Source organism: Stegostoma tigrinum, chromosome 10, assembly GCF_030684315.1.
Source record: "Stegostoma tigrinum isolate sSteTig4 chromosome 10, sSteTig4.hap1, whole genome shotgun sequence".
Taxonomy (NCBI): Eukaryota; Metazoa; Chordata; class Chondrichthyes; order Orectolobiformes; family Stegostomatidae; genus Stegostoma; species Stegostoma tigrinum.
In genome coordinates, this window is record NC_081363.1 from 7,749,825 (window position 1) to 7,771,074 (window position 21,250).

The following is a 21,250-nucleotide window of genomic DNA, read 5'->3' on the forward strand; positions in this document are numbered from 1 at the left end:
CAATAACAGGATGTGGACATCGCTGACCAGACAGCATTTATTGCCCAGAGATAACAAGGTGTAGAGCTGGATGAACACAGCAGGCCAAGCAGCATCACAGGAGCAGGAAGGCTAATGCTACAATGCTATTTCTATGATTTTAAAGAGAAGGATGGGCTCACCTTTATATTAACGTTCACAATATACACGTAGGTTACAGGCTCATTGGTGAGGGCTATTTAAGAATTAGGATTTCTTGCATATTCTTCAGTAATCGGGTCTAGGCCCGAAACATCAACCTTCCTGCTCCTCTGATGCTGCTTGGCTGGCTGTGTTAATCCAATTCTACACCTTGTTATCTCAGATTTTCCAGCATCTGCAGTTCCCACTATCTCTGAAGCATTTATTGCCCATCCTAGCTGCCCAGAGGGCAGTTCAGAATTAAGCACATTGCTGTGGGTCTGGAGTCACATATAGGCCATACCAAGTGAGGATGGCAATTGCCTTCCCTAAAGGACATCAGTGAACAATTGACAATGGATTCATGGTCATCATTAGGCTCTTAATTCCAGATATTTTATTGAATTCAAATTCCACCATCTGCCATGGCTAAATTCAAACACGGGTCCCCAGAATGTTATCTGAGTCTCTGGACTGACAGTCCACCGATAATACTTCTAGGCCATCGCTTCCCTTGTATTAAAAGTCATGTTGGAAATTGTGGAATCCATTAAAAATACAGTTCCTTCTCCCTACCTGGAAAACCCATGAGTAGATATATAGATAGTAGAGATATTAATAAATCCAGGAGTCTTGTGAAGAAGCTTTCAGCTTCAGGGCTATCAGTAGGGCAACTGTGCTTCCTTAGCGGTTATAATGGGAAGTGCAGATGCTGGAGAATCCAAGATAATAAAATGTGAGGCTGGATGAACACAGCAGGCCCAGCAGCATCTCAGGAGCACAAAAGCTGACGTTTCGGGCCTAGACCCTTCATCAGAGCCTCTGATGAAAGGTCTAGGCCCGAAACGTCAGCTTTTGTGCTCCTGAGATGCTGCTGGGCCTGCTGTGTTCATCCAGCCTCACATTTTATTATCTGTGCTTCCTTAGCATACATGCATATTTCAAATCCAAACCCCACCATAATCAAGCTGTAGTTAGATTCTCTTCCTACCTGGATCTTGCTGAATCAGACTGTCCAGGGCCTTGAATTTTTCAACAGCAGTAACTGAGACAATACTGTAGTGGAGTGGATTCTGAGAAATGCAGAAAACACGTGGGGTTTCTGCATCAGCTGCATAGTCGCTGGCTACCTCCTGCTCACTCTGCAGGTCAGTAATGAACATGCAGCCAGGAGCATGGGTGAAAGCCAGAGCAGAATCTGCAAGTTAGAAAAAAAATCAATAACAATGCTATTTCTATGATTTTAAAGAGAAGGATGGACTCACCTTTATATTAACGTTCACAATATACATGTAGGTTACAGGCTCATTTGGTGAGGGCTATTTAAGAATTAGGATTTCTTGCATATTGGCATATCATTTATCAAGCCCTGCACTAATAGGCTTTAAAATTTAACAGCACAATTCACTCCAGCCCCCAAAACCCCATCATCATTCTCTAAATATTTGTTGAGACAAAAAACTTACACTTATATAGCATGTTCAATGTTGTGAAAGATCCAATAGCACTGACAAAAGACTAGGAGTGGAGAAGTCTATAAAAACATTTTGATGTTTTTCGACACTGAGTCATGCAAGTGAAAAATCAGGAAAGATAACCAAAAGTTTTATCAAAGAAGTAAGTTTTTAGTGGTATCTGAGGGAGAAAGACACAGGAGAACATGCAAACCCCACAAAGACAGTTGCCCAAGCTCGAATCAAACCCAGGTCCCTGGCGCTGTGAGGAAGCAGTTCTAATCACTGAACCACTGTGCCACCCAATCATATAGTACTTATACAGTTTGTCTAATTCAGCTTCTGGTTCACAGTAATTGATATTTATTGTGGGAATTTTAGTTATGATAATGCCATTGAATATCAAGGGATAATGGTTAGTTCTCTCTTAGTGGAACTAGCCACGTGTTGCGCAAAATGTTACTTGCCACTTATCATCTCCAAAAACCACAATCTTTGTGTTGAGTATGATTCCAACTAGATGGAGAGCTTTCCTCTCAATTCTATTGACTCCAATTGTGCACAGCTCCTTGATGCCACACTTAGTCAAAATACCACCTCACGTCTGGAATTCAGCTAATGAGATCAGGAGCCAATTGGATAGCAGAACCCAAACTGAGTGGTAGTGAGCACCAGCCTCATCCCACCTTCTTGACCTGTCTGCCCGCCCTGGACTGCCCTATCCCCATCCTAACTCCCCACCTACACTCAACTTTACTGACTCCATCCTCACCTCTTTGACCTGTCTGTCACCTCTCTGCTCCTTTATGCATCTTCCATCTGCCTCCCTGCTTCTCTATTTATTTCAGAATCCCTTTCCCCTCCCCCATTTCTGAAGAAGGGTCCAGACCTGAAACGTCAGCTTTCCTGCTCCTCTGATGCTGCTTGGCCTGCTGTGTTCGTCAAGCTCTACAGCTTGTCATCTTTTATTAATCATGGCTGTTTTCTACTTTCTGTGCAAAAGCATTTCTTCAAATTTCCAAATAAATACCCAGATTTAACTGCTGTCCTCAACCAATCTCACTCTTCCGAAAGGAAGGTCCTGCACTGGAAGCTGATAGCAAAGCTAAGAGCCCAAGGGATCCAAGGAAATTTGGCTAATTGGATCCTGAACTAGTTGAGTGGCAGGAAGCAGAAGGTTTGATCAGTAGGTTCACGGATGATATGAGAATTGCTGTTGTGGTCAATATTGAGGATATTCTTAGATTATAAAAGGATATAAACAGGCTGGTCAAATGGGCTGATCAATGGCAAATGGAATTCAATTCAGATAAATGTGAGGTGATGCACTTTGGCAAGACAAACAAGGCAAGGAAAACATGATGAATGGTAGGACCCTTGGAAGCACCAAGGTTCATAGGGGCCTTGATGTACAAGTCCACTGGTCCCGTAAGGACAGATAGATGAAGTGGTTAAGAAGGTATATGGGATACTTGTCTTTATTAGCAGAAGCATAGAGGGGTCTGTTGATATTTTAGGACATGTTGATATAAAGGAGGAGGCCGTGTTGGGTGTCTTGAAAAACATTAAAGGGAATGCCCCAGGATCTGATGGCATCTATCCCAGGATATTGAGGGAAGAAAGGGAGAAGGGCAGCATAATGGCTTGGTGGCACTGTTGCCTCACAGCACTAGGGACTCGGGTTCAATTCTAGCCTCGGATGACAATCTGTTCTCCGTGTCTGTTTGGGTATCACCGTGTGTTCCGGTTTCCTCTAACAGTCCAAAGATGCGCAGGTTAGGCTGATTGATTATGCCAAATTTCCCACAGTGTCTCAGGATTTGGAGACTAGGTGGACTATCCATGGGAAATGCAGAGTTACAGGGATGGGGGTGGGTCTTTGGAGGATTTGTTTGGACTCGATGGGACAAATGACCTGCTTCCACACTATACGGATTCTAAGACTGTTGTGATTTTAATTTAGAACATTGTATCCTCTTTATCTACAAGCAAAGTCAGAGAAGACTGGTGAACTGCCAATGCTGTTCTTTTGTTTAAGTAGGGAAACAGGAATAATCCAAGAAATTATAGGCTGGCGAGCCTTATACATCAGTGGCAAAGATATTACTGGAGAAGATTCTTAGGGGCTGGACTGACTCGTGTTTACAAAAAAAAATTTACTTATTAGGAATATGTAGCATGCCTTTGCATGGGAAAGTCTTGTCTCAGAAAAGTGAGCTTTTGGATGAAATTATGAAGGTGAGTGACGAGGACAGGGCAGTGGATTTGTCTGTATGGACTTTACTAAAACATTTGACATGATCCTTCATGGTAGGCTGGTCTAAAAAATTAAGGGGATCCAAACTGGATACTAAACTGGCTTGATCATAGAAGACAGGAGGTAGTTGTGGAAGGGTATTTTTGTGATTGGAGGTCTGTGACCAGTGATGTACTGCAAGGATCAGTGTTGGGACCTCTTATTTTTTGGAATATGTATATATAACACATTATAAGTGGTCTGATTAGTAAATTTGTAGATGACATGAAAATTATCAATAGAGAGGAAGGTTATCAAAGGATACGGCAGGATATAGATTAATTGGAAGGTTGGGCGGAAAAATGGCAGATGGAATTTAATCCAGACAAATGCAAGGTGATGCAACTTGGAAGATCTAATGCAAAAGGAAAGTATGCAGTAAATGGTAGGACCCTGCAGAGCACTGATATACAGAGGGATCTTGGGGTGCAAGTCCATAGCTCCCTGAAAGCATCAACACAAGTAGATGAGGTGATAAAGATGGCGTACAATATGCTTGCTTTCATTGGTTGAGATATTGAGTATAGAAATTGGCAAATAGTGCTGCAGTTGTATAAAACTTTAATTAAGCCACATTTGGAGTTCTGGTTGCCACACTATAGGAAGGTTGTGGAAAGCTTTGGAGACAATGCAAAAGCAGTTTACTAGAATGTTGCCTCAATTGGAGGGTATTAACAATAAGGAGCAAACTTGGATTGCTTTCCCTAAAGTATTGGAAGTTGAGCGGGCGACCTGATAATTAAGTATATATACATCATGAGAGGCATAGATAGGGTGGTTAGTTGGAGTCTTTTTTCCCAGGGTGGAAGAATCAAATACTACAGGCCACTTGTTTAAAGTGAGAGGGGGAAAGTTTAAAGATATGCGAGAAAGTTTTTTTAAACAGAGGGAGCTAAGTGCCTGGAACATACCACCAGGAGAGGAGGTAGAAGCAGATATGATAGCAAAGTTTTAAAAGGCATTCAGACAGACACATGAACAGGGAGGGAGCAGAGGGATATGACCTATTTGCAGGCAGAAAATGTCACTTAGGCAGATATCGTGGGCCAAAGGTCTTGCTTCTATGAGATACTCTTCTACATTCTAAAGAATTTAAGAACTGGGAAGATATGCTGAAACTGTATAAAAAATTAAAGAGAAAACAATTACAGCATTGTGTGCAATTCTGGTATCCACAATAATGGGACGGTTCTGACAGCACTGGAAAGAGTGCAGAGGAGATTTACCAAGACATTACTTGGGCTTTAAAGTTTTCGTTATGAAGGCAGATTGGGTAGGCTGGAGATGATTTCCTTGGAGCAGAGGAGATCAAACAGTGGGGGGACATGATTGAGATGTACAAAATTGAGGTGCATAGACAGGGTAAGCAAGAAAAAATGTTTCTCTTTGGTGGAAGGATCAAGGACCATGAAGCACAGATTTAAGGTAGGGGCAGGAGATTTAGAGAGAATGTGAGGAAAAACATTTGCACTCGGTGGGAATCTGGAAAGCACTGCCTGCAAATGTGGTAGAGCCAGAAACCCTCATAACATTAAGAAGTTTTTAGATATGCACTTGCGAAACCAAGGCAACAAGGCTATGGGCTATGCTGGAAAATGGATTTAGAACAGATAAGTGGGTTTTTTTGACTAGCACAGACTTGATGGCCTAAAGGACCATTTTCTGTACTCTCGGTTTCTCTGACTCTAAAAGTACACTGTGTTATTTATCATTTTAAAGATCTGAGTACTTCCTGGCTTTCCTATTTGTCTAAATCATGTTTCCCATGTCAAACCCTTCCACAAACTCCGTGCCCTTGGAGTAAATGGTGTTCTTCCTCTGATGGTCCTCAACTCGCAGCCTCATTGCCTTCCACCAGCCTGAAGGGAGCCACTCTCTGTTCACCCTGTTCAATATCTCTCTTGCTCCTGCTTGCAGTGTGCTCATTTCTCCAAATCCCTTACTGTTAACACCCAACTTTTCTATAATTCTCAATACAAAACAAAACATTTTCATGTCATTTAATGCAACTTACACCCCCTGTATTCTCACAGAATGTGAAATGTGAAGATTATGCTATAATTACGCGTTTCAACAAGAAATCCCTCCTCTTAATAGTTGTGAGTAACTAAACCATTTTGCAATTTGGCCAGCAGATACAGAGGATTTCACTGTTTTATTTTTTGGACTCAACAATTTTCACTGAACAATTGTGGTTTAGTCGGTAGTACTCTCACCACTGAGTTAAAATATTGGGGATTCAGGGCCCAACCCAGAAATTTCAGTACAAAATCTAGGTCAATACTGCCAGCGTGTACTGAAGGTGCTGAGCTATTGGGCACACTGTCTCTCAAATGAGACACTGAACAGGGGCTCTGCTTGATTCTTAAGTGGCTTTAACAGAACACATGGCCATAATGTGAAAAGAATCAAGGCATCAGTGTCCTGGCCAGCACTTTCCCTGTTACCTCCAATGCCAAAAACAGAATAGTTATTCCTTGTTGTTTGCATTATATATGAATTAGCTGTTGAGTTTCACAACATAGATTGCACTTCAAAAAAAAACCCGTCATCGATAGTAAAGAACTCTGGGATGCCCTGAGCATATAAAAAGGCATTATGTAAACACATTGTGATCAGAGGTAATGGGAATTGCAGATGCTGGAGAATCCAAGATAACAAAGTGTGTAGCTAGATGCACACAGCAGGCCAAGCAGCAAGCTGTGCTCCTGAGATGCTGCTTGGCCTGCTGTGTTCATCCAGCTACACACTTTGTTATTATGTAAACACATGGTCCTTTTTAAAAAAATTACTGGTGGCAAAAAATTCTTGAACTGTAACCCACAACTACTAAAGCTTCTCATCTCTGTATCTTACTGCAGTTGCAAACGGCTTCTGATGCAGTGATTCCACAGGCCCAGAAGACTGGAATATCACCAGGATGTGCTTCAACTGCATCTCCGAAATCTGGGTTTGACATGTCTTCAATTCCAATTAATCCTGAGGATGGTAAAGTGAACTAATTTGAGTAACCATGTAAGATATTAACTGGAGAAACATTTTTTAGGAAAACAAAAGCTAAAAAACACAAACGCGAGTTTCAAAACAAATGTTAACTTTTTCTAGATCAAAAATCAGGCTCATAGGATAGCTTCACAATTAAACTTACTGCATAGGCTCTGCTTACCCATTAATCAAGAATGATCACCTTGGACAGGATCGATGTCAAGATTCAAATGGCTACGTGGAGATTGTTTTTAATAGGCATGTAACTTCCTCCAAACTACTTTAAATCTTATGGTTAGAACACATCTGGATTACAAAAGCTCAGATGGCCAGATGATTGTTTGCAATGTAGAGTGACGCCAACAGATAGGGTTCAATTCCTGCACTGGCTGAGGTTACCATGAAGGACTTTCCTTCCCACTTTCTCCCTTAGCCTGAGGCATAATGATCCTCAGATTAAACCACCACTCACTGTCTCTCTCTAATGAGACAGCAGCCAATGATCTGGTGGGACTATGCCAACTTTACCTGTTTAATTATCGATTGAATTTGAGGACGCATGTACATACATCTTTAAAACGGCGGTAATCACGGCTAGAAAAAGCTAGTAGTCCTCTCGTTATAGCAGCTAATATTCTAAGATGTAAAGGAGACCAAATTTGCCGGAATTATGCAAAGCCCTGGTCAGACCATATCTACAGTATCGTGTACAGTTCTAGCACTACGTCTCAAAATATATATTGATTATGGAAAATGTGCAGCAGATGTTCACCAGAATGTTACCGGCATCTGAAGGGTTAGTTTTTTTTAAAATTTATTCATAAATCTTGCTGGCTGGGCTGTCCAGCTTTTATCGCTTATTCCTAATGACCAATAGGTGATGATGAGTCTCCTTCTTGAATCACTGTAGTCCATATGCTGTAGGTAGACCCACAATTTCATAAGGCAGAGAATTCTAGGATTTTGACTCACAGACAGTGAAGGAACGGCAATATATTTCTAAGCCAGGATGGTGTGGCTTGGAGGAGAACATGCAGGTTTGGTATTCCCATGTATCTTCTGCTTACGGTCTTTTGGTTGGAAGTAGTCATAGGTTTGGAAAGTACTACCTAAGGAGCCTTGATAGATTTCTGCAGTGCATCATGGCGCTGGTATACATTGCTGCTACTTAGAGGTTGGTTGCAAAAGTGAGGGAGGGAGTGACTGTTTTTCAGGAGAACTGCTAGAGGATTCTATCTACAAGAACAAGTGATAGATGACTGAAACTCTCTTGCAAGAAGCAGTTGATGTAAGTCCCGTGTTGAATAGCACCAATCAATCTTTAATTCAAAGCTCCTTTACCACATGTGTGGGAGAGGTCAGAGACCCTTTTCATGTGGGGCCCAGTTGGCCACTTAATTTCAGCTCGGGTCTGAGGTCAGTGACACTCTACCTCTTCCAATAAAGTACAGGATTGTTAATTCCAGATATTTAGTGAATTCAAATTCCACTGTCTGCCATGGGAGGATATGAACCTGGATCCCCAGAACATTATTTGGGCCTCTGGATTAACAGTCCAGTGATTATACCACTAGGCCATCACCTCCCCTCAAATGTGAAACTAGGGCGAGTGAGGATACATGTCAGCCACAGACACAGTGAATAACTGAATGGGTTCTCGGGGGTGAAAGGCCTCCTCCTGTTCCTACACTTAGGTTCCAAAGTCAAGGACAGGAAAGTCAACCCCTTTTGCATTCTTTCTGAGGGTGACAATGTAATCTGAACTTGAAACTAAGTAGTACTGGTAAAACTCAGCAGCTCTGGCAGAATCTGTGGAAAGAGAAACAAAGTTAATATATCAATCCAGCACCATTCTGCTTCAGAATCTTACCTGGGTGGCCAATATGCACGGGGGCACCATGAGCATCTTTCATGCGATGGGTTACTTGAACAACTGCATCAAGCTTGTCCACAGGGATAGGTCGCATAGTGACGACCATGTTACACTGGAAATCACCAATACTGACACATGGAATAGATGTCTGTGGGAGCCAAGGGGAGTGGATGCAGCATGAAGGAACAGAAATAACATAAAAAGGCTTTGCCATCAGGAAAAAAATCTTTTGATTTGCCAACACAAGGCACAAGATTTCATAGGACACAACATGAGAAGGGACATATGTGCAACCACACACCCAGGTTCATACAACTGCCCAGCCTGATCTGATCTTGGCCCAGAGGTCTTTTATTCTCCTTGGCCATTTGTCAGAAGTCCAATATTTTAATAATAATACATGGCCACAGGAAACACACTGAAATCTGCAGCCTGTTCAGTTATCACACCAATTTTTGAACCAAACCAACAAAATATGGTCAGCTAGATGGAGATAGGGTAGCTTTAACCTATAAGAGGAATTAATGTACTAAGACCTGCTTCTCAGCAGCCAAGCTGACAATCAAGTTAGGATTGTCAATTGGGTTCAAAGTGCAGTGCGCTTGCCTACTCTGGAAGCTATGTATATTAACACATAGGCACAAAATCAGAAATTGCTGGAAAAACTCAGCATCTGTAGAGAAAAAGCTGAGTTAACATTTTGGGTCCAGTGACCCTTCTTCAGATCCCTCCATGCAATTTCTGATTTCCAGTATTCATGGTCCATTGTTTGTTTTATTAATACATACAGCCCTGTTCTTTGTGGACAGAAAGAACATGTACATTGACTGCACCTGTTTCAATTAAATGAATTTGTTGATAGACATTCTCTGGATCATTTCTCAGCGTAGTGCCTTGACCACTTTTAACCCGTCTTTTTAAAATTGAAACAAAATGTGGCAGTTAGCTACCAGTCATCATCTAGCTGGTGCATTTTTCATGGCATCACTGCTATCAAATCAAAGTACACTTGTCAAGCAATCAGCACACTCCTCTCATAAAATATAAATGCTGTTTCCCTTTACATTGGTATTTCTTATGAACTGTCCTGATGAGTACAAGATGAAAAGTTTGGACGATGTGCTACAATTATCTTTTACACTACTGGTCTGGGCCTATGCATTATTAGTCAGGTGACAAATTATTCTACTAACAACAACTGCCCTGCCAGTTTCTCCCATCTGACATAATGAGAAACAAGGGTTAATTAATTCAACATTCATGTGTGGGAAAGAACAACTTTTAACTTACCTTGAAAGCGCTGACATTACGTCCTTGTTCAATGTTTCTTACTGGAACATCAGACTCGAGGAGGGCACTCTCGAAGGAAAAGCTGCATCCCAGGTAAAATGTAACCATGTCCTTTAACTGCTCAGTGTATTCCACAAGGCTGCTCAGATTGCCTGTGGCGTTTCCTCTCTCATACTTGATGTACTGGGGGCAATCAGTTCTAAAGCCATATTGCAACGTTAGATTTTGTTTCAAAATTTTTGTTTCAAATAGTCCTGTTAAACTAACTAAATTAGTAGCTATAAACACATAAGTTGCTGGAAAAGCTCAGCAGATCTAGCAGCATTGGTCAAGAAAAATCAGAGTTAACGTTTTGGGTCTGGTGACTCTTTCTCAGAACTGATGGTAGCTAGGAAAATGTCAATTTCTATGAAGAAAATAGAATGTGAGAGGGGGTAAGGAGTAAATGATAGGTGGAATCGTGCTCAAAGACAGAGAAGAACATGTGACAAAGACAAATTTGCTGGAAAAGCTCAGCAGGGAGCATAGCATGTGTTGGTACCTGGGACTTCGATGTTGTGGCCATTTCGGAGACATGGATAGAGCAGGGACAGGAATGGTTGTTGCAGGTTCCGGGATTTAGATGTTTCAGTAAGAACAGAGAAGATGGTAAAAGGGGCGGAGGTGTGGCATTGTTGGTCAAGGACAGTATTACAGTTGCAGAGAGGATGTTTGGGGACTCGTCAACTGAGGTAGTATGGGCTGAGGTTAGAAACAGGAAAGGAGAGGTCACCCTGTTGGGAGTTTTCTACAGGTCTCTGAATAGCTCCAGAGATGTAGAGGAAAGGATAGCAAAGATGATTCTCGATAGGAGTGAGACAGACAGGGTAGTTGTCATGGGGGACTTCAACTTTCCAAATATTGACTGGGAACACTATTGTTCGAGTACTATAGATGGGTCAGTTTTTGTCCAGTGTGTGTAGGAGGGCTTCCTGACACAGTATGTAGATAGGCCAACAAGGGGCGAAGCCACATTAGATTTGGTACTGGGTAATGAGCCCGGCCAGGTGTTAGATTTGGAAGTAGGTGAGCACCTTGGTGATAGCAATCACAATTCTGTTATGTTTACTTTAGTGATGGAAAGGGATAGGTGTATACCACTGGTAAAGAGGGGGATAAAGCTGGGGGAAAGGCAATTACGATGAGATTAGGCAAGATTTAGGTAACATAGGATAGGGAAGGAAACTGCAGAGGATGGGCACATTAGAAATGTGGAGCTTATTCAAGGAAAAGGTCCTGTGTGTCCTAGATAAGTATGTACCTGTCAGGCAGGGAGGAAGCTGTAGAGTGCGGGAGCCGTGGTTTACGAAGGAGGTGGAATCTCTGGTCAAGAGGAAGAAGGCGGCTTATGTTAGGATGAGATGTGAAGGCTCAGTTAGGGCACTTGAGGGCTACGATGTAGCCAGGAAAGACCTAAAGAGAGAGCTCAGAAGAGCCAGGAGGAGACATGAGAAGTTGTTGGCGGATAGGATCAGGGTAAACCCTAAGGTTTTCTATAGGTATTTAAGGAATAAAAGAGTGATGAAAGTAAGATTAGGCCCAATCAAGGATAGTAGTGGTAAGTTGTGTGTGGAGTCAGATGAGATAGGGGAAGCGCTAAATGAATATTTTGCAACAGTATTCACTCTAGAAAATGACAATGTTGTTGAGGAGAATACCGAGATACAGGCTACTACACTAGGTGGGGTTGAGGTTCACAGAGGAGAGGTATTAGAAATCCTACAGAGGGTGAAGATAGATAAGTCCCCTGGGCCAGATGGGATTTATCCTAGGATCCTCTGAGAAGCCAGGGAGGAGATTGCCGAGCCTTTGGCATTGATCTTTAACTCGTCATTGTCTACAGGAATAGTGCCAGATGACTGGAGGATAGCAAATGTGGTTCCCCTGTTCAAGAAGGGGAGTAGAGACAACCCTGGTAATTGTAGACAAGTGAGCCTTACCTCAGTTGTTGGTAAAGTGTTGGAAAAAGTTATAAGGGATAGGATTTATAATCATTTAGAAAAGATGAAATTGATTAGGGATAGTCAGCACAGTTTTGTGAAGGGAAGGTCGTGCCTCACAAACCTTATTGAGTTCTTTGAGAAGGTGACCAAACAGGTAGATGAGAGTAAACCGGTTATGTGGTGTATATGGATTTCAGCAAGGCGTTCGATAAGATTCCCCACAATAGGCTATTGTACAAAATGCGGAGGAATGGAATTGTGGGAGATATAGCAGTTTGGATCGGAAATTGGCTTGCTGAAAGAAGACAGAGGGTGGTAGTTGATGGGAAATGTTCATTCTGGAGACCAATTACTAGTGGTGTACCGCAAGGGTCGGTGTTGGGTCCACTGCTGTTTGTCATTTTTATAAATGACCTGGATGAGGGCGTAGAAGGATGGGTTAGTAAATTTGCAGACGACACTAACGTCGGTGGAGTTGTGGATAGTGACGAAGGATGCTTTAGGTTGCAGAGAGACATAGATAAGCTGCAGAGCTGGGCTGAGAGGTGGCAAATGGAGTTTAATGCAGACAAGTGTGAGGTGATGCACTTTGGTAGGAGTAACCAGAAGGCAAAATACAGGGCTAATGGTAAGATTCTTAGTAGTGTAGATGAGCAGAGAGATCTCAGTGTCCATGTACACAGATCCTTGAAAGTTGCCACCCAGGTTGACAGGGCTGTTAAGGCGGCATATAGTGTTTTAGCTTTTATTAATAGAAGAAACGAGTTCCGGAACCAAGAGGTTATGGTGATGCTGTACAAAACTCTGGTGCGGCCGCACTTGGAGTATTGCGTACAGTTCTGGTCACCGCATTATAAGAAGGATGTGCAAGCTTTGGAAAGGGTGCAGAGGAGGTTTACTTGGATGTTGCCTGGTATGGAGGGAAGGTCTTACGAGGAAAGGCTGAGGGACTTGAGGCTGTTTTCATTAGAGAGAAGAAGGTTGAGACGTGACTTAATTGAAACATTTAAAATAATCAGAGGGTTAGATAGGGTGGATAGGGAGAGCCTTTTTCCTAGGATGGTGACGGCGAGCACGAGGGGGCATAGCTTTAAATTGAGGGGTGAAAGATGTCAGAGGTAGTTTCTTTACTCAGAGAGTAGTAAGGGAATGGAAAGCTTTGCCTGCAACGGTAGTAGATTCACCAACTTTAGGTACATTTAAGTCGTCATTGGATAAGCTTATGGACGTACATGGAGTAGTGTAGGTTACATGGGCTTGAGATCGGTATGACAGGTCGCACAACATCGAGGGCCGAAGGGCCTGTACTGTGCTGTAATGTTCTATGTTATGTTCTATGTTTTAGGTCTGGTAGCCTCTGTGGAGGATAAAACAGAGTTAACGTTTCAGGTCCGGTGACCCTTCCTCTGTTCTGAGGAAGGGTCACCGGACTCAAGACGTTAACTCTGTTTTCTCCTCCACAGATGCTGCAAGACCTGCTGAGCTGCTCCAGCAACTTTGTTTTTGTTCCTGATTTACAGCATCCGCAGTTCTTTTGGTTTTTATTTGACAAGAAGAGTTGATTAGACAAAGGAGTTGATAACAATCTGGCTAGGACGGTGAATAGCTATTAATAGAGATTGTCAGTGGCTAACAATAAGCAGTGTGTAATGGCAGACTATGTGATAACAAAGCCTGGCATGTAGGGTAGGGGGCTAGGACATGGGAGAGTTCAGGCCCTAAAATTATTGAACTCAATATTGAGTCTAGCAGACTACAGGGTCCCCTAGCAGAAAATGAGATGCTGTTCTTCCTGCTTGCACTGAACTTCACTGGAACACTGCAGCAAGCCTGAGACAGAGATGTTAGCCAGGTAGCAGTGTGGTGTGTTAAAGTGGCAGGCAAGTGGAAGCTCAGTGTCTCTTTTGAGGATAGATGTTCTGTGAAGCCACCTGCCTCATACACCACGCCTTGTTATCACATAGCGTGTAATGGTAGACTATCTATTGTTAGTCACTAATAGTCCCCATTAACAGCTATTCATCCTCCTAGCCAGATTATGATCAACTCCTTTGTCTATCCAACTGCTCTTCTCGCTCTTTGGGCTCTATCCCCACCTACCATTTACGCTTACCCCCTCCCCATACCCTATCTTCTGAATAAAAACTGACATTTTCCAGCTATCAGTTCTGAGCAAGGGTCATGGGACCCGAAACGTTAACTCCGATTTGTCTTCATAGATGCTGCCAGACCTGCTGAGCTTTTCCAGAAACCTCTGTTTTTGTTCCTGATATATAGCATTCGCAATTCTTACGGTTTTCAAAATTAGTAGCTAATGCTCCCAACTCCAAACACCAATTTTTAAAAGAGCAACAAAGTCATTTGAGTTAAGTCAATAAGTGGGGTCACAGGAATAGAAATAGAAATCAGCCCCTTGAACCTGTACCATCAGGCAACTGCAACATGGTTGTTCCATACCTTAACTCCATTTACTCTTTAGTTCCACACCCCTTAATATCCTGACTGAACAATATGGATCAATGACTTACTTTAATAACTCTTTGGGATAGATATTTCCACAATTCTTTCAGTGAAGAAGTGCATATCGACTCTTGAACAGCTTACCTCTGATTTTAAGTTTATATTTTGTCACTTGGGCATTAGCACCAGATCAAACAGTTTCTATCTGACTTATCAACTTCTCTAATCACCTTAGCAATTCAATTAGATCACCCATTCATCCTCTACACTGAATTAATGTTTAGGAAAACACAGCTTTTGGTTCTAAGAAATTGAACTCTCACGGAAGAAAATGAAAAATAAGGAAAACTTGATCTTGCTTGTGGTAGAAGGATTGAGTTCAGATTTTAACTTAACAGCATTCACTGCTCACAACACCGTTTCCTTTACATTGTCATATCAAAACAAAGTCCATAGGAATGACCCTGACCTCCCAGTTTCTTATCATCCCAATAAGCCACCTGCTCCAATGCTTACATTTCAGTCATGGGCTTGCTGTGATGTTCAAATGAAGAACAGCACCTCATTTTCCACCTCGGAACTCTACGGTCACAAGCTCTCAACACTGACTTCGATAACCTTTGAAACTGACCACATTATGTTTGTTCTCTATTTTTCTTACATTCTACCCCCCACAGGCCACCAACTCTGTCTTGGTTGTGGCATGTTTTCTTCACTCTTCGTGGAAAGGACCCATTCTCTCTGCTTCACACCTTAATTCACACCCTTTTAACATCTCTATTTCTCTTTCACCACCACTAACCTCTCCAACATCTGCCTCCTTGTTCTTCCACCTCTGTCAAAAGTATATTAGATAAACATTTTTCAACATGTTTCAGTTCTAAAGAAGAGTCATACTGGACTCGAAACGCTAACTCTATTTTGTCTCTGCACAGATGCTGCACTTCAGATAACAAAGTGCTCCTAAGATGCTGCTTGGCCTGCTGTGTTCATCCAGCTCCACACTTTGTTATCTCGGATTCTCCAGCATCTGCAGTTCCCATTATCTCTGCTGCATTTAAGATGTCCAGTATCCACAATATTTTGCTTTTATTCAATTTATAGATATGTAATCTCTTTGGAGAGGCAAACTGATTTGAGAAAAAAGGGATAGCCAATTCAGTAATAAACTATCTTTCAAATTTGAGGTATGCTTATTTCAAGTGTATTTCATGTAACATTTAATCAATGTCATTAATATAAGATAATCACTAATAATCACTTAATTGCTATTTCTTTAAAAAGAACTCAAAGTTTGATGACGGTATATGGACCTCAAAAAGGTAAAGTGCCATTTTGTAGGCTTGTCAGAAAAGCTGAAGTGCACAAATTAAAAGGAACATTGGCAGCATGGATAAAACATTGAGGTAGTCATCAACTTCTGTTTTTCAGAATTCAGAAACATACAGAGTGAGATGCCCAGGGTTAGCACATGGTATAGTTTCATGGCTTGACTTACATTACATACTTAAAATTAGGGCAAACAGGCTATCATTTTAAAATGTACAGCTAACAAAACCCAAGAATACTGCGAACTGTGAGGAGACTGGCAACAGATGTGATGTGGCCATACATTCAGGGAATGGGTAAACCTCAACTCCGAGTGTATTATCAACTGAACCATGGCTGAATTTGAATGGTGGAACTCCTGATGCCTGAAGTGGCTGAACTTTTGGCCAGACATTTTTAAGAAAATAGCAACATTCCCCTTCTACTGGAGTTTCTGACTGATTTAAGGTCAAACTCCATTGATATTGCCCGCTAAATCAACTGACTGTTCCTCATGAGATTGTCTAAAGAGTGAAAAGGAATCAAACATTAAAACAAATCTTTAATCCAAACTGTCAGATTAATGTGGTTGGGTTTTTGGAATTTGTCACATGCACGCATATGTGAAATCCTTTTACAGTTTACAAGTCACAATAAATTACCCTCTTATGTTAATGCATATTGAATGGCAAAAAGTCAAAGGTTTAGTAACAAAGGTTAATACACAAAACTGATTGATTTGAGTTTAGACTATGATTATGAAATGCTAAAGGAAGATTCCAACAGCTTTCTCTGTTTTGCCTTTTTTGTTACCTTCCTGAAGGTGATTAACTGTGGCTGATTTATAATTTCAGAGGGGTTGAGAGCACATCGTACTTGCAATTTTGTGAGCCTGTTCGTTTGGATTGGCGATTAGACTTTGAAAGGCATCGCAACCAGGCACATTACCATCTATGTTTCTTCCTAGCAGGAGTCACCAAATTAAAATTAGAAACAGCAATCTTAGTAGATTTTAAAAAAAAATTTCTCGCCTGTCTTTTTCTGACCTTGGCACAATGTTATTTGAAATACTCCAATTTCAATCCAAGGTTGAAGTCAGCTGACTGAGCCAGGTCCTTCTGGTTGGCATGATTCAGTGCTGCATTGGGTGGTGACATCCATTGGTCAGTAATCTCTTGGAGAGAAATTATTTATGTGTTGCTAACATGTCAAAATATCTGCATTTTACAGTTGAGGATCCACAATTACTAAAGCCTTCTTTGAGGGTCAAACACAATAAAGATTATATGTAATCAAATTGAAGTCAAGTCCAAATACTTGAGACTAGGGAAATACTGACAGGATGTTTATGAACCTACCTGATATCAGAACTGGTGCTGAGTGGTGGGGAACTCCATTCGCCAGGTTTACTCCTGTATAGTAATGGTAGCGGTCCACTATTTGCCAAGCAAAACTGCTCAAAGTCATCTGCAAATTTCTTGTCCAATATCACAATGTTGGCTTGCTTGAAACCTTTTGTGAATAAAGATAAGGAATTATCTACAATAGTCAAACTTTCTAAAATACAAGGTGAGCATCAAACTTGCTGGACTGAATTTTCCCATGAGCAGCAAACAAATAGCACCAGATACACTGGCATCTGTTGAAAGAACATAGAACGCAAAACCGTACAGCATAGGAATTGGCCTTCTGGCTCACCCTGTTGAGCCGAACATGATGCCAAACTAAACTAATTCCTTCTGCCTGCCCTTGGTTCATATCCCTCCATTCCTTGCATATTCATGCGCTTGTGTAGAAGTCCCCTAAACAACCCTATTGTATCTGCCTCCACATTACCCTTGGCAGCACATTCTAGACTCATACCACAGTCTGTGTATAAAACTTGCCCCTCACATCTCCTTTGAACTTCCCCTTGTCCCCTTAAATACATGCCCCCTAGTTTTATAGAAGAATAGAATCAAAGAATCCCTACAGTGTGGAAACTGGCCCTTCAGTCCAACAAGTCCACACCAACCCTGAGAGAAACCCAGATACATTCCTGTATAACCCACCCAATCTACACATCCCTGAATACAACAGGCAATTTAGCATGGCCAATCCAACTAGCCTGCACATCCTTCGACTGTGGGAGGAAACCGGAGCACCCGAAGGAAACTCATGCAGTCACGGGCAGAATGTGCAAATTCCACATCAACAGTCACCCGAGGCTGATATCAAACCCTGTCCCTGGTGCTTTGAGGCAGCAGTGCTAACCACTGAGCCACCGTGATGCCCCTACACATATTTTCTTACATATAGGTTTTACACGTTTCAACTCTTGGGAAAAAAAAGAGTCTGATCATCAACCCCATCTATGCATCTCATAAATTTATAGACTTCAATTGAGTCTCCCCTCAGCCTCCGCCACTCCAGAGAAGTCAACACAATTTTTCTAGCCTCTCCTTACATCTCCGGCAGCATCCAGGTAAACCGCTTTTGGGCCCTCTCAAAACCTCCACATTCTACCTGTGATGTGAGGCCGCAATTAATTGAAATTCTCTAAGTGTGGCCTAATTATTGCAACATGCCATCCTGACTCTTGTATTCAATTACTGAATCAATAAAGGTATGCATGCCACATGCCGTCTTTACCATCCTACCTACTTGATTCGCCATTTTCAGGCATCTATGGATTTGAACCCCAAGACCACTCTGTACATTAGTTCACAGTCCTGCCGTTAGCTGTATGCGTTTCCTTAACAATTAATCTCCCAAAGTGTAGCACCTCACACTTACCCAGATTGAACTCGGTTGCATTGGTTTTTGCACGGCAGTTTGCTGATTGTTAAACATCAAAAAGTTTCAGTGCAAAGTACATAGTATCTAGGACCCATGCGAATAGGGCAAACAAACTGCGTAAACAAATTGGGGCGGCATGGTGGCTCAGTGGTTAGCAATGCAGCCTGACAGCGCCAGGGACCTGGGTTCGATTCGAGCCTCGGGCGACTGTCTGTGTGGAGTTTGCACATTCTCCCCGTGACTGCGTGGGTTTCCACAGGGTGCTCTGGTTTCCTCCCACTGTCCAAAGATGTGCAGGCTAGGTGGATCGGCCATGCTAAATTGCCCGTAGTGTTCAGGGGTGTGTGGGTTATAGGGGGCTGGGTCTGGGTGGGATGCTTCAATGCACAGTGTGGACTTGTTGGGCCGAAGGGCCTGTTTCCACACTGTAGGGAATCTAATCTAAATCCTCAAACGATAAAATGTAGATTCATAATTGAGAAATGGAGAGCCTGATCTATCTAATCCAAATTGCGATTTCAATGTTAGGTACAGTAAGTGAAATAAAGAAAGACATAATCAGCAAGCAAAATAAATGGAATTTTATAATAAGCACTTAAAAAAATCTGTCAATAACCTAAGACTAAAAGAATAAGAAATACACAAAGTCAATTTTCAATGGCAGAGAGATTGTTTGACAATAAGTTAAGGCTCGACTTGTGATTACTAAAATTCCCAAATGCGATCCACCAGTTATTAGATTGATCTGCAAGTACGACATGAGTTCAGAAATTTTACTACATTCAATGCAACATCAGAAGGGACAGCAACTTCTGGATATTTGCATTTAATTGCACACAGGGCTCAGAAGCTACTATACAATTCTACACATAAATAACTGCGGCGCTGCTCAGCCTCACCATTATTTCTACAACAAAATCCAAAAAATTCCTGTTAAGTTACTGCACCTCACCCAAGATATTGGAATGTTTCACACTAGACCAGGATACCTTCTGTGCAGAGGTCATGCTACTGAGCTAGTAATTCACAGATTGGAAGTTCAATTCCTGTCACAGAAACTTGAGTATTTTACATTGTTTTTTCAAATGTAAAATAACAAAGTAAGAGTTACCATGAAGTGGTCAGATTGTTCTAAATCCAATTCAGCTATTAATGCTGTTGAGGAAAATAAACCTGTTGAGGAAAATAAACCTGAAATCTCTAAGCAACTCCAGTCCCACATCCACATGGTTATTTTTTAGATGCTTTGTGAAGTGACCATTCCACTCATTTGGACCAAACAACTTCACCACAGGACTGCAGTTGTTCAAGGCAGCAGCCCACCACCAACCTCAGAGGGCTACAAGAGGCAGGGAATGGACTCTGGCCTTGCTAGCATTACCTGGATCTCTAGACTGATAAGAAAGCAAGTGGTCACAGGTAATATCATCAATTCATGTCCACACATACACCATCCTCTATCCTGACAGAGAACCCAAGATGGGGAAAGACAGGTATGCACTTTCTAACAAGTCCCATGTTCTAATGAGCTGCATAGCTAGGCAAGTAGAGAAATTTCTCAAGGTTAACGCTGACAAATGATCAAATTTGGGAAGATGAGGTTAATCAAAGAGAGTAATAAGACAGGAGAGAAATATAATAAAATGGAAATGCTAAACAGGACGGGATAGGAAGGGCCATAGTGCACATCTCAGAGTAAATCAATAAGAAAGACTAGAAGTTGCAAATATAATAAAAGAAGAAAACCAAAAGCTCTCCATCAAAAAACACACAGTATTCCAAATAAAACAGATGAACTGACAGTGTAAATGGAAACAAAAAAGTACAATCTTATATCAGTACAGAGATATGGCTACAGGATACCACAGACTCTGACATCACTAATCATGAACAGCTTCAAGAGGCTGGTCATGGCTGACACCAACTCCAGTCTCCCAAACCTGCCTTGATACCCTACAGTTTGCCTACTGAAGTAACAGGTCCATAGAGGATGTTATAGCCCTTAACCTGCACTCGTCCCTGGAACATCTGTACAAGAAGTACACCTATGTCAGACTCCTGCTTGTTGACTACAGCTCCGCCTTTGACACCATTATCTCCTCCAAACTGATCTCAAAACTGTATGACCTTGGTCTTGGATCTGCCCACTGCAATTGGATCCTCAGCTTTCTGACCCACAGGCCACAGTGAGGATAGGTAACTGCACCAAATCCACAACAACTCCACACTGGATCCCCCCAAGGATGCATCCTCAGCCTCCTACTGTACTCCCTGTACACCTCCAGCTGTGCTGCCAAATTCCAAATGAGTGCCATCTACAATTTCGCTCATGACATCACCACAGCAGGATGGGTATCTGACAACAATGAGTCAAAATACAGAAGTGAGATAGAGGGCTTGGTGAAATGGTACAATGAAAACAATCTGCGTCGGAAAATAATCCAGCAAAACTGAAGAACTGATTATCAACTTCAGAAAGAAGGAAGGAGAACACGCTCCCATCCACATCAATGGAACTGAGGTTGAGGAGCATTAAGTTCCTTGGAGCGATGATAACTGATAACTATCCTGAACTTCCTACACAGGTGAGATAGTCAAGAAGGCACAACAAACCTCTTCTTCCTCAGGTGGCTCAGGAAATTTGGCATGTCCATAAAATCCCTCA

At 41.9% G+C, this 21,250-nt stretch overlaps 1 protein-coding gene across 13 annotated transcripts in view; it reads right to left on the minus strand.

Annotated features, from left to right (window-relative positions):
* Window positions 1-21,250, minus strand: part of dglucy (D-glutamate cyclase) — a 106,995-nt gene that overhangs the window by 28,794 nt on the left and 56,951 nt on the right. For all 13 annotated transcript variants that reach the window (XM_048537775.2, XM_048537770.2, XM_048537772.2 and 10 more), the window contains 5 exons: window positions 17,166-17,319; window positions 10,058-10,256; window positions 8,765-8,915; window positions 6,766-6,888; window positions 1,151-1,357 (listed from right to left, as the gene is read on the minus strand). In XM_048537775.2, coding sequence (XP_048393732.1) covers window positions 1,151-1,357; window positions 6,766-6,888; window positions 8,765-8,915; window positions 10,058-10,256; window positions 17,166-17,319 — 834 coding nt within the window. The remainder of the gene's footprint in view (window positions 1-1,150; window positions 1,358-6,765; window positions 6,889-8,764; window positions 8,916-10,057; window positions 10,257-17,165; window positions 17,320-21,250) is intronic.